General features: G+C 41.3%; 1 protein-coding gene across 2 annotated transcripts in view; it reads left to right on the forward strand.

The window, feature by feature from the left end:
* Nucleotides 1–362: 362 nt before the first annotated feature.
* dync1li1 (dynein, cytoplasmic 1, light intermediate chain 1) overlaps nt 363–14,653 on the forward strand; it is a 46,999-nt gene continuing 32,708 nt past the window's right edge. For both annotated transcript variants that reach the window (XM_048556888.2, XM_048556899.2), the window contains exons 1-4: nt 363–574; nt 685–758; nt 12,149–12,265; nt 13,391–13,621. In XM_048556888.2, coding sequence (XP_048412845.1) covers nt 435–574; nt 685–758; nt 12,149–12,265; nt 13,391–13,621 — 562 coding nt within the window. In that variant the 5' untranslated portion in view covers nt 363–434. The remainder of the gene's footprint in view (nt 575–684; nt 759–12,148; nt 12,266–13,390; nt 13,622–14,653) is intronic.

Here is a 14,653-nt window from a genome sequence, read left to right on the forward strand (position 1 = left end):
AGACCTGAAACATTTAGCGAGAACTGCTTCTTGGTGTTGTAGCCTCACATTGACAATGAATCCAACACCTGTATACAAAATTTATTTGGATCGGCGAAAACTTGGGAAATAAATGGAAACATAACTAAGTTAAAGTTTGTAAGTTGGCTCACCTCACGTCTATTAAATTTACAGAATCAATAGTTTTGGATATACGTGGCCTGGTGGTAATCTCTTTTTCAGAATTTCAGAATGCTTTCCCCACCTCCCCGCAAATACCTTCCCTGTATTAGACCACTCGCTCCCCGTTCTCACCCCGATCCCCATCCAGTCATTCACTACACGCCCCCCCCCCCCCCCCGCCCCGTCCGCCGGCTCCACCCGCCGCTCCTCCCCGCCCCGACCCGCTGCCGCCGATTCTCCCTTTCTCCGTGTGTGTTTGTGTCGGGGGGGAAATGGCGCCTATTGAGGCCAACAAGACCCGGAGACGGGCCACTCACTTACCGGCCTCAGCGCAGAGCAAGTGTTCGAGCGGCGGGGAGGCTGAGCGGCGTCAGGCGGCCGCAGAGGAGGATGAAGAAGAGAACAATCTGTGGTAAGGGTCGGTGCTGGTTGGGGCCTCGTCCTCTCGCAGTCGCGCCTCCTTGTCTGTGTGCCCACTCCCGGCCGGCCTGACTGACTGACCGACCGTCTCTCCTCTTACAGGTCTTCCATCCTGAGTGAGGTATCCACCCGCTCCCGCTCCAAGCTACCGTCCGGGAAAGCCGTGTTGGTGACGGGTAAGTCAAGCGGCCTCTTTGTGTTGCTCTCCACCGGGCGGGGGGGTGCTGGTGAGCTGTTGCGGCAGCCCCGTTCTCGTCCATTTCCCCCGGGGGAAAGAGGGAGAAATCCCGTGCCTATTGCCCTCCCTCCCAGCCGGGAGCCTCCTCTCTGCCCGTTCCGGAATGGCGGCCGTTACTCTTCTCCACAACAAAAGCCTGGCGCCCTGTCCGGTGTGTGGATGGTGTCCCCGCCGCCGTTCTGGCTGTTCTTTGCCCGGATCGCCTTTTCTCGCCGTTTTATTCTCCCCTGCTTCCCCCCCGCAAACCGAGCCCGTTATCCCCCCGCCGTCTCTCGGCCTGGCGTTGCTATGGGAGACTAAGCTCCTGGGCAAAGAGCCGGCCCTAGGCTCCAGGCAGCTTCCACTTCCCCTTTCAGATTTTTATTAACTCAGGGGCTTTTATTTCATCGATGTGAGTGCTGAATAAAAGGGTTTGTAGAATAAAGTTGTAATATTTGTGTCTTTATTTTTGGTACATGCTGCGTGTCTTGTGATTTTCGAAGTCAGTGAGTGTTATTGTTTGAATTGGAATCCTCAGGCAAAGAATGATATTTGGAATGAGTTGTTTTTGACCTGTTTATGACTGATTTTTGCGTTTAGTCTTCCAAGCTTTTTCGCGCGGAAGAAGAAACTGAAATATTGTTATACAAAGTGGGGAACAAACAAAATATAATCCTTACTCAAGTAATTTTATATGGCATTACATCATTAACATTAGGAACACGAACCAAAATGAGTGGACTGTAAACTGGTGTCGTATGATTTCTCTCACAGTACTGTATGCCACCATAGTCCATTTGAGTCATTGAGCCTTTATCTGCTCCTTTTTCCAAGAATATCCCGTTAGTCCAATTTCTGTCCTTCCCCCAGATTCCTGTTTGATAATTTCTCACCCTCTGACTAATTGACCTTTAGATTTATTTCCTTCTGATTTATTTTAGCGAAACCCTTCATAACTGAAAACCCTAAGTAAATCTCATCTTAGCGTTCTGACAACATCCATTCAACAAATGTTGCCCATTGCTGCCTAGTCACCGAGGTGGGGTTTAAACCTTGTTACACATGACCACTAGAGTAGATTGATAGGGTATGATTGCCTTTCTAAAGGAGATTTAATAGGACAACTACTCTACTTTTAACTGGACTACATTCTGTGTAAATGATTGAGGGTGCTGAATTCTTAAAATGTGTTCCAGATAACCTTTAGTAGAAATTGCTTTGTAAAAGAATGGTCCAAGCGGATTGGTTCTTAAGAAATCAATTTAAGTAGGTTGAAAGAGTATATAAGACTGCACATGACAAAGCAGGGATGCTGTACTGGAACTGTATACAACACTTGGCTTCAACTATAGTACTGTTTACAGCCTTATTCACTGGATTGCTGATCAGATCAGTTTGGGGTACAAAAGAGATTTGAAGGTGTTTCCAGGAATGACAAGTTTTAGCAAGGACGAAAGATTGGATAACTTGGATATATTTTCTTTGGAACAGAGGAAAATGAGAGGTGGTTTAATTGAGGTGTATAAAAACATGACAAACCTAGATAGTGGTTGGGAATTACCAATTTCTGTTAGAGCAGTCAATAACCAGGACATTTTTAAAATTAATTTCTGGAACTACTGGGGAGTTGCTGAGGGTTTTGTTTTCACCCAGAGGGTGGTATGGGTCTGGAACTTGCTGCTTGAAAAGATAGTGGAGGTATAAACCCGCACTGAATTTAAATTAAAAAACCCTTGAATGTGAGTGTGCGTGCCATAAACAATAGAGATTTGGGCCATAATATGGGAGTAGAAGGAAGTTATTTGCTCCATGAAACCTGCCCTACCATTCTTTAAAACCCTGGATGATCTGCCCCACACCTCAACTCCTTATAGCTTTCAACACCAAGATTTTTCACAAATCAACCTATTTCCTCTTAACTTTGTGATCTAGCCCCTAGCCCCACAGCTCTTCGGGGTTGAGTTGCAGACATTCACTGCCGTTTGGAGAAGAAATTCCTTTATATCGCTATTTTATATGAGCATTCTCTCTTATTCTAACTACATAACTATGCCTATCCAACTATGTGAAATTGCCCCACTAGTGAAAACATCATCTCAGCATCAGTCCCCCCTCAGCAATTTTCTTTGTGTTTCAATAAGATCACCCATCATTCTTCTGTACAAACCCTTCATCCAAGGAATCAGCCTAATTAATCTCGTTTGAAGAGCCTCCAAAGCCAGTATATAATTTCCTAGATAGTGGGTTCAAAACTGTATACAGTAGTCTGGCACAGTCTCACCAAAATCCTGCACCATTGTAGTAAGACTTCCTTAGTAATGAATTCAGTGATGTTATCGTCACTGAATCCCCACTATCAAAATCCTGGGAGCTAGCATTGAACAGAAGTTCAACTGGACTTGCCATTTGAACATGCCTGGGTGGATGCAGATCCCACAACATTTGAACTTGACACCATCCAGGATACAGCAGCCTGCATGAATAGCACTGCATCCATTCCCTCCACCACTGACATTCAGTAGCAGTAGTCTGTCTACAAGGATGCACTGCAGAAATTTACCAAATGTCTTTAGACAGCACCTTTCAAACCCTTAACCACTTCCATCTTGAACAGTGGGCAGCAGACACATTGGAACAACACCGCTTGCAAGTGCCCCGCCAAGCCACTTACCACCTTGACTTGGAAATATATTGCTATTCTTTCCATGTCACTAGGTCAAAATCCTGCAATTACCTCCTTAATAGAATGTGGGTCAACAGTCGGCACGTGCGCTCCAACAGTTCAAGGAGGCACACACCACCTTCTGGGCTGTGCAATAAATGCTGGCCAGCCAGCAAGGTCCACACTTCGCATGTGAACTTTTTAAGGGCTGAAATTCCATTTTGTGGCTTAGTTATTTGCTTTATTGCATGTTAATCTGGTGATTCATGCACAAGGCTTCTGCTGCACTGCATTTCTTTTCCAAAGTGTGCCTGTTTAAATAACTTCTTTTCAAGCCAAGAATATTATTATTTTGTTCATGATTTTTTTAAGAGTTTTAAGATTTGACCTGCAGCTTGACTTAGTTGATAAAAACATTAACTCACTAATATAAATAATTGAGGCCCAGGACTGGGGGCAGTCCACTGGTTATATTTTTCCAATCCCAAAATACCTGTTAATCCTGATTGAGGATTAGTTAATACAAGAGACAATTTTTGCTGATACGTTAACCCAATGATGTGAGGTCCCATCTGCGCAGTAATCTTTCGTGACACCATAATTGAATGCCTTCTAGAAATCCAAATACTCTACACCTGGTTCTTCATCAATTCTGCATTTGTCATCTTAAAGAACTCCTGTAGCAAATTTGTTAAACTTTGTTTTCACAAAACCATGTTGAATCTTTGATTGTGCTGAGTTTTACTAAATGTCCTGTGATTTCTTTCTTAATCATGGAATTTTGCATCTTCCCCCTGACAGATGTTGGTTAAATGGCCTACAGTTTCCTGCTTTCTGTTTCCTTCCATTCTTTCACAGGGGCATCAAATGGGCAGTTTTCCAATATGTTGAAATCTTCTCAGAATCAGAGTTGTGAATGCCTCCACTGTCTCTGCAACCACTTACTTTTTAAAAACTCCTTGATACAGGCTGTCATGGAAACCTGTCAGTTCATATTCTTATCAGTTTGTCAAATAATATTGCCCCTCATGATAGGGACTGTTACAAGATTGTTACTCTGATTAGCACCTTAATTTTTATATATAGGGTGTTTATTATGTTCTCCACCATAAAGACCAATGCAAAATATTGGTTCATGTGATCTGCCATTTCTCCATTTCCCTCTTATTAATTTTCCAGTTGCATCCTCCAAGACTCCTACATGCACTTTAGGTACTCTTTTTCTTTTAAATGTCCATAGCAGCTCAGAGTCACACAGCATGGAAACAGACCCTTCAATCCAACCAGTCCATGCTGTACATAATACCAAACTAAACTAGTCCCACCTGCCTGCCCCAGCCTAAATCCCTCCAAACCTTTGCTATTCATGTATCTATCCAAACACCTTTTAAACATAGTAATTGTACCAGCATCCACCACGTCCTCAGGACATTTATTCGACATGTGAACCACCCTCTGTTTTTAAAAAAAGTCTGTTTTTATATCTCTTGTCAATTTACTTTTGTAATCTTTTTATTAGTTTCTTAGTTTTCTGCTGCTGGTTCCTTTAAAAAGAATCCCAGTCCTCTAGCCCAGCAAGACCTAGGTGATGATATTAGATTGGAGAGCTCATTTTCATTCAGCTGAGGGCTGAATGGCTTGCTTCTGGAACCTGGCATGTGTTGTTTTGAATGAAAATTGTGATCCAGTAATTGACTCTCAAACTGAGTCCTTCCTTAATTATGAAGTCTGAAAATTAAGTAATTTTAACATTTTGAAACAATCAGCAGAAACTGATTTTGACCTGTTTAGTTAGGAAGAAGTTGATGCTTTAATGCAATTTCCATGTTGCGTCATTGGTGCTTTGTTACATTAAAAAAACATGAACTTGATGAAGAGTAGTTGTGATAGTGTCTAGGTTGGCATTTTTTAAAATATAAAGTACTTACCTGCTGAGTCTCATTCCGATGCTTTCTTTATGTTAAAAGGAAGCTTTTCAGGATTATGTTATGTTGATGTTGAATGGATGCTTGACTACATTGATGCTTGTATAGATATGTGAAGAGAAGAAGTCTGGTGAATATATATGTCAGTTGCTTAGTTAGAATCAGATGAATTCATAATGGACAACAAAGATGTGAGTTGAACAGATACTTTGGATCTGTCTTCACGAAGAAGGGCATAAATAATCTTCCAGAAATGTTAAAGGATAGAGGGTCAAGCATGAAGGAGGAACTGCAGGAAATCCTTATCAATTGGGAAATGGTATTGGGAAAATTGGGATTAAAATGATAAATCCCTAGGACCTGATGCTCTGCATTCCAGAGTACTTAAGGAAGTGGCCCTCGAAATAGCGGATGCTTTGGTGACCATTTTCCAGCATTCTATAAATTTTGGAAGAGTTCCAGTGGACTGGAGGGTGGCTAACGTATCCTTGCTTTTTATAAAATAAGGGAACAAGAAAATGGGGAATTATAGGTTAGTCACCTTGACATCAACGGTGGGGAAAATGCTGGAGTCAGTTGTTAAAGATGTAATAACTGAGCCTGTAGAAAGCAGTAACAGAATTGGTCATAGTATGGATTCACTAAAGAGAAATCATGCTTGACAAGTCTTCTGGAATTTTTGAGGATGTGACCAGTAGTGGACAAGGGTGAATCAGTAGATGTTGTGTATCTTGACTTTCAGAGGGCTTTTCACTAGGTTCTTCACAAGATTAGTCAGGAAAATTAAAACTCATGGCCTCAGATAATGTATTGAAGTGGATAGAGAACAAGTTGCCAGACAGGAAGCAAAGAGTTGGAATAAATGGGTCTTTTTCAGAGTAGCAGGCAGTGATTAGTGGAGTACTGCAGGGTTCTGTGCTGGGACCCCAGCTGTTCACAACACACATTTACAGTTTGGACAAAGGAATTGAATGCAATATCCCCAAATTGGCAAACAACACTAAGGTAGTATGTGCTGCGAGGAGGATGCTATGAGGCTGCAGAATGACTGGGACAGACTGGCTGAGTGGACAAATACTTGGCAAATGTGATATAATTTGCATAAATGAGATTGTTCACTTTGGTCACAAAAGCAGGAAGGTAGATTATTATCTGGTGGCAGTTTTGGTAAAGATGCGGTGCACTGAGACCTGGTTGTTGTGGTTGAGCAATCACTGATGGATGGCATGCAGGTCCGGCACACGGTGAAGAAAGCTAATGGCATGCTGGCCTTCATAGCGAGAGGATTTGAATATAGGAATGGGGATGTCTTACTGCAGTTATACAGGTCCTTGTTGAGGCCATGCTCTGAGTATTCTGTGCAGTTTTGGTCTCCTAGTCTGAGGAAGGACGTTCTTGCTATTGAGGGAGTCTGGCGATGGTTCACCAGACTGATTCCCAGGATGGCAGGACTGGCATAAAGAAGAAAGACTGGATAGATTGGGCTTCTACTCTTTGGCATTTAGAAGAATGAGGGGGAATCCTCACAGAAACATATGGGACTGGATAGGCTAGATGGGAGAAGAACGTTCTTGATGTTGGGCAAATCCAGAAATGGGGATCACAGTCTAAGAATAAGGAGTAAACCATTCAAGACCGAGATTAAGAAGAATTTCTTCAGAGTTGTGAAAATATGTGGAATTCTCTACCACAGAAAACCATTGGGCCAGTTCATTAGATATATTCAAGAGGGAGCTGGATGTGGCTCTTGCAGCTAAAGGGACCAAAGGGGTATGGAGAGAAAGCCGGAATAGGATACTAAAATTGCATGAACTGCCATGATTATATTGAATGGTGCTGCAGGCTCAAAGCACGCTATGGCCTGCTCTGCACCTGTTTTCTTTGTTTCTATGTCACGGTACTGCAGATCTTTATTGTTGAAAACGTGACTGTAGGACCCTCTACTTACATCAGTTAGCTCTATGACAGCACATTCACATGCTTGCAGTTGATTCCCTTTTTACTTCAGATTTGGATATTATGTTCATGCTTTCAAGCCCAAACCTGATCTGCATGCTTTTGCACAAAGCAGATCAACACATTTTGAGCCATGATGAAAATATTTTATACACCCACTTGCAGAATTAATTTATTTCTAAAAGACTTACCTACCATCAGCTTTGTTTATGCATTATCACTAACATTGTGAAGTGAAAACCAGTTTACAGTGGCATTAAAAATAGTATTGAAAAAAATCAGCCCAACTGCTGGCCATCCAGTTTTCCTCCCCAGATCCCACATTGGGAGATATTATGAACGGTTTTGCTTTTTAGGTGCTTTTTTTTCTCCTTTTAAATTTGCTGAGTCTCCTTAGGTTTAAAAAAATTCCTGACCCTTTAAATTATCATGGCCTCCCTATCTCCAACATGCCTTTCCTTACCAAAATCTTTGCATTGTTAGGTTCCATGACCATCTTTTAGAATTTCTGTATCTCATTGGCATCCCTTTTGCAACAACATCTGAAGGCACAACATTAACATTCACAAGTACGCTTGTCACTCAGCCCGAACCCATCAGCCCTTCTTATCATTAAATTATCAACACGCTCATTTGACATCCAGTCTTGGAAGCACAGGAATTTGCCCAAGTAAACATTGAGAAGCTGCAAACACCATTCCAACCACCTGCTTTTTGCATTCCTCTGGCAACAATCTGAGATTAATCTAGCCTGTTCACAGCTTTGATGTCACACTTGATCTTGATGAGCTTCGAATATGTGTCTGACAATATTCAAGATCATTTGTTTCCACTTTCATAATGTCAGTTGACTTCACCCTATCTAGGCTTGTATGCTTAGCTGAAATTCTCGACCATATCATTATTACATCTAAACTTGACTAGTTTAGCGCTGTATGGCTGGCCTTCTTTGAACCTTTACAATCCTGAGATCATACGAGCTCTTCCATGTCCTTACTCCAAATCCCTTTTAACCAATAAGTTCTTGCTCACTGACCTACATTGACCCTTTAATTTTCAAATTTTCATCAACATTACAAATCCTTCAGGCTCTGTGACATAGTGGTAGTTTCCCTACCTCTGAGCCATTCCAGAAATGAGTAATAACATTTCACAACAGGTTGATTCAGAAAAATCTGCAAACGCCTCCTTGGCCTACTTTCTCAACCAATCTCTGTAAACTCCTCCAGTCCCGCTACCCTCTGAGATACCTTCATTCTTCTAATTCTGGCCTTTTCTGCATCCCTGGTTTCATTAACTCCTGCCAACTGTCCACTTACATTTTTTAATTGATATTTTTCTTAAACTCACTTATTTTACCAAACCTCTGAGCTTCTCCTAACCTCCATAGACATGAGATCATTTAAAACTCCGTTCATATCCTTACTTAAATCTTGATCAATCACCTTTTTTGCATGCTGACTGTAATATTGTATTATGTAAATACATATCTTAGTTTTCTCCTTAGCATTTCTGTGAAAGGTGTTACAATGTTTTATTATCTTAAAAGATTTTATTTAAACATAAGTTGAAGTGTGCAAGTACAGCTCACCTGGAACCAGAAGGGAAAGCACTTTTGAGGAACAGCAAATCTGCAGATAAAGAAAGGCCTATTAGGACAGTACAAGTTAGGCCTTGTACAGGTAATAGGAGCAGGATTTAACACCACTAACAGTTCTTCGGCATTAGATACTGGAAAGTTTTTCATGCGGGCTTCTCTCAGTGCTGTGAAAATGACGATGGTCTTGCAAAAGAAAATAAAACTCCAAAAATCCTTCCATTGAGGTGAGAGTGCAGTAAGTGGGTAGAAAATGGATAACAGACAATGGGTGGCCAGGAAATGTCCCATAGGGTTGCTCCCTTATTGAAGAGAGATGACTGGTGGTTGTTTAATCTGAGGATCTGAATGCCTAAGGCAAGGGTAGAGGTTGAGAAGGGACTTTACGCCAGCCTCAGACATTATTGCGCATATGCTGTTGGCATCACACTGTATCACAAACTAGCCTTCCAGCAAACTGAGCTAATCACTCATTCTCAATGTCTCATTCCTCTTAGCCATGGTTGTAGTTTCTTGTTGATCTTATTTATTGAGTTTTTCTTTTGTTTGCTTTATCAGCACTGTCTCTCTTGAAAAAAAAGTACGATTATTTTCTTCATACTTTTTAAAGAGAATTTTCAACTTTTGTTATTTTTAGTAGATAGTTACCCATGCTGATGTTGTTTCAAACGTCTTAAAAAACCCAGTTTATAGAACATAGAACATTACAGCACAGTACGGGCCCTTCGGCCCTCAATGTTGTGCCGACCTGTCATACCGATCTCAAGCTCATCTAACCTACACTATTCCATGTACGTCCATATGCTTGTCCAATGACGACTTAAATGAACCTAAAGTTGGCGAATCTACTACCGTTGCAGGCAAAGCGTTCCATTCCCTTACTACTCTCTGAGTAAAGGAACTACCTCTGACATCTGTCCTGTATCTTTCACCCCTCAATTTAAAGCTATGCCCCCTCGTGCTCGCCATCACCATCCTAGGAAAAAGGCTCTCCCTATCCACCCTATCTAACCCTCTGATTATTTTATATGTTTCATTTAAGTCACCTCTCAACCTTCTTCTCTCTAACGAAAACAGCCTCAAGTCCCTTGGCCTTTCCTCATAAGACCTTCCCTCCATACCAGGCAACATCCTAGTAAGTCTCCTCTGCACCCTTTCCAAAGCTCCCACATCCTTCTTATAATGCGGTGACCAGAACTGTACACAATACTCCAAGTGCGGCCGCACCAGAGTTTTGTACAGCTGCAGCATAACCTCTTGGTTCCGGAACTCGATCCCTCTATTAATAAAAGCTAAAACGCTATGCCTTCTTAACAGCCCTGTCAACCTGGGTGGTAACTTTCAAGGATCTGTGTACATGGACACCGAGATCTCTCTGCTCATCTACACTGCTAAGAATCTTACCATTAGCCCAGTACTTTGCCTTCCAGTTACTCCTACCAAAGTGCATCACCTCACAGTTGTCTGCATTAAACTCCATTTGCCACCTCTCAGCTCAGCTCTGCAGCTTATCTATGTCTCTCTGCAACCTACAGCATCCTTCGTCACTATCCACAACTCCACCGACCTTAGTGTCGTCTGCAAATTTACTAACCCATCCTTCTACGCCCTCATCCAGGTCATTTATAAAAATGACAAACAGCAGTGGGCCCAACACCGACCCTTGTGGTACACCACTAGTAACTGGTCTCCAGGATGAACATTTCCCATCAACTACCACCCTCTGTCTTCTTTCAGCAAGCCAATTTCTGATCCAAACTGCTATATCCCACAATTCCATTCCTCCACATTTTGTACAACCATTCCTCCGCATTTAGATGCATTCAAACTCTGAAGGCATTCTGCTTGTAACTTGAGGTGTTAATGATTAACCTCTAGCAGTGTGGAAGCAGTGTCACTAGTGACTGAAGCCACAGAGACCAGAAAAAGAAATGTTTTTCACAAGTTCATTATGTAGAAAATCTCCTGTCAAATTGTAGGTCACTATTTGCTGGCTACTTAAAGCTCATTTGTGCAAGCTGGGCTTTTTTTCTATTTATTTGTGGGATGTGGGTGTCACTGGCTGGCCAGCATTTCTTACCCAGCCCTGGTAGCCCTCGAGAAGGTTGTGGTGAAGTAGGCTTGCTAGCTTACATGAGGCTATGCCCATCATTGTAATAGATGCAATTACATACCTTTGCATTTAGAGTCATTGAGATATAAAGCACAGAAACAGACCCTTGGGTCTAACTCGTCCTTGCTAACCAGATATCCTATATAAATCTAGTCTCGCTTGCCAGCATTTGGCCCACATCCCTCAACTCTTCCTATTCATGTACCCATCCAGGTGTCTTTTAAATGTTATAATTGTACCAACCTCCACCAATACTTCTAGCAGCTCATTCCATACACACTGCAAGAAAAAGTTGCCCGTTAGGTCCCTTTTAAATCTTTCTCCTCTCAACTTAAGCCTATGCCCTCTAGTTTTAGAGTCCCCCACTCCAGGGAAAAGACCTTGCCAATTTACCCCATTCATGTCCCTCATGATTTTATAAACCTCCATAAAGTCACCCCTCAACCTCCAGCACTTCAGAGAAAACAGCCCCAGCCTATTCAGCCTCTCCCTATAGCTCAAATCTCTAACCCTGGCAACATCCTTAAATCTTTTCTGAACCCTTTTTCTATTTTCACAGCATCTTTCCTGTGGGAGGAAAGCACACAACACTGCAAAAGTGGCTGACCCAATGTCCTGTACAAACGCAACATGACTTCCCAATTCCTATACACAATGCACAGACCAAAAAAGGCTGCCTTCACTATCCTATCTACCTGCAATTCCACTTTCAAGCGACTATAAGTCTGTACACCAAGGTCTCTGTTCAGCAACAGTCCCCAGGACCTTTCAATTTAAAAAAAATGCTAGCTGTTTTGGAAATCACTGATATTAAATGCGATATAGCCTCTGATGCGCCTGGTTCCTAAAGCTGCTGATACAGATTTGCTTCCTGAAATGGTTTTACAAGATAAAAAGGTCGGTTCTAGGAAAGTAAGTTAAGTTGTATTTTGAAGTGCCTAAGTTTGGCATGATATTTCTAAATTTTATGCATTTGGACAAATATATCAAATCTGCATAGTTCTATCTTTGAATGGATTTTGGGAGGCTTATTTCCAGGAGATGTTCAAATAATGTTCTTATGTTTTTTTTTCTGTTTCCCTTCCTGTATTTCCAGGAGAAGATGGATCTGGAAAGACCACTTTAATTGCAAAATTACAAGGAGTTGAGGACTACAAGAAGGGGAGAGGAATAGAGTTTTTGTACCTTGATGTTCATGATGAAGACATTGATGGTGAGTGCCATATGAGGTTTTGGAAACTTTTTTTAACATTAATTACTATTGCAGCAAGTACGTATAGTGTTTTTTTTTAGTGCTTCACTGTTAAGCTTTCATACAAAATTAAACTTGGTGCAAGCTTGTGATCTGGAAACATTTGCTAGAGATAAAATTTGCAGCCTTTGCAGTCAAGCACACCAACATCATCTGACATTGAATTTTAATTGTCAGCCTCTGCTGAAGATCATTTCCTTGGTTCCACTCTTTGATAATTCAAACGTAAAGGCATTTTGCACATTTTCTCTTCTTAACCAAGAACATTACATCAGGAATCCTCATGGGATCCGTCCTTGGCTCCCTTCTCCTCATCAACTTGCTGTGCTTTGGCAATGTCACTCCCCCATTCTGTTCCCTGACTATTGATGTGAAAATAATACAATGTGATGTGAGAGATAATGGGAACTGCAGATGCTGGAGATTCCAAGATAATAAATTACAATGTGATGTGACCTTGTTTCTCTTCAGTGCCATTTCTTGGTGTCATCACCATGGATCATTATTCCAACTCATCTAATGACTGACAGATAAGTTTCAGATTACAATTAACCATTGCATTCATTTCTTTGTCACTATGCAGTGTGTTGGCATTGGAGTCTTTTCATGCAACCATCCACGATTATAGTTAGCTAATATTCTTTGATCTTTGTGTTATCAGCTGTGCTGTTCTTGATTCTTTTTGGCACAGGATCCCCCATATGTAGAGAGCATCAGACAAAATGGGACCATTCACTTTTTGGTAAGGGGGTGTAGGTGCATCTGGAGGAAATAATAGCACCTCTCCGATTGACATGCTGGGTATTTATCCATTGATCTTCATACTCTAGGCATGTCAGATAGACATTGTCAAATGAGTTTGCTTAGAAGAAGGATAATACATAAGAAAGGTTGAATGGAAGCGTAAAGAGAAACACACATCTGGATATTGTTAGTAAATGGCAGGATAAATATACTGAATTAATCTAAAGTTCTTCTGTAAGTCCTGAATATTGTACGACTTTGTTCTGGGAACCTTAGATGATGGTTAGTGGTGTACGTGAATTAGTTGTTTTATTTTCCTATAATGGGATCTTTTATTAACAGACCACACTCGATGCAATGTTTGGATCTTGGATGGTGACACTTACCATAAAGGTCTCCTGAAATTTGCAGTCACATCAGATAACGTAAAAGACACTTTGCTTATATTGGTGGTGGACATGTCCCGGCCTTGGATGGTCATGGATTCATTACAGAAGTGGGCCGATGTTGTTCAAGAACACATTGACAAACTAAAAATTCCACCAGAGGAAATGAGAGAAATGGAGCAGAGCTGTAAGTACTATAGAATTAGATAATGTTATAGCATGTGATAACTTGGTTACTTACATTTTTTCAGATGCTCAAAGGCTTTATCATTTGATTTGATGCCTCAAATTTGCTTAAAACTCTGATTCTCTATAATAATATTAATGTATGTAATTTGTTTGGCGATCATGTGCACAATTGAAGGGTCACCGGACCTGAAACCTTAACTAATTAGATCCATGTTTTATTTTAAAATAACAGTTTCATTTTGATGTACGAAGATGATAAGATGTGTGAGCCGGAGTAGACCATTCATTGTCCGCCATACAATAATGGCACGCTGATCCGTTCATCCTCAAATCTACTTTTCTGCCTTTTCCTGAGAATCTTTGATTCCCTTACTGATTTTAAAAAGCTCTCTGTCTCAACTCTGAATATACTTAATGACCCAAAATGCATCACGTTGAGAATGAATTTCATATAATTTTCTAAAGGAGATCTACTGCAGGAACTTGACCACAAAAATCTAGGCTGGGGCTATCTTTTGGAATGAGATGCAACTAGAGTCCGTGTTGACCCCTTGGGTAGACGTCCATGATCCCACTGGAGTATCATGAATAGGGGCAGGGGATTTACTTCTCTTCTGGCCAATACTCGTCCCTCTGTCAGTATCACAAAAACAAGATAATTTGATCGTTACCACGTTGCTGTTTGTGGAAGCTTGCTATGTGCACATTTGATAGTGTTTCCTATATCACATTGGTGATTGTACTCCAAAACCACTTCAGTGGATGTAGAATACTTTATGACATCCTGAGTTCACGAGAGGTGTTGTAAGAATGCTTCTTTTTCTGTTCTTGGGGTTGTTTACTGACTAATGATATGGTTCACTTGTGATCAAAGGGATTTTCAAACATTGAAAAAAGAGAACTTCTTGCTTTTAACAAATGAATCTCCTGTGTGTTTTCTGGCTCTTGAAGCACTTGATGTTGTGGCTGGGCATATCATCCTGTGATCCCTGTGGGAAAGTGAACATTAGCTGGAAGTAAAAATAATTGA

Source organism: Stegostoma tigrinum, chromosome 2, assembly GCF_030684315.1.
Source record: "Stegostoma tigrinum isolate sSteTig4 chromosome 2, sSteTig4.hap1, whole genome shotgun sequence".
Lineage (NCBI taxonomy): Eukaryota > Metazoa > Chordata > Chondrichthyes > Orectolobiformes > Stegostomatidae > Stegostoma > Stegostoma tigrinum.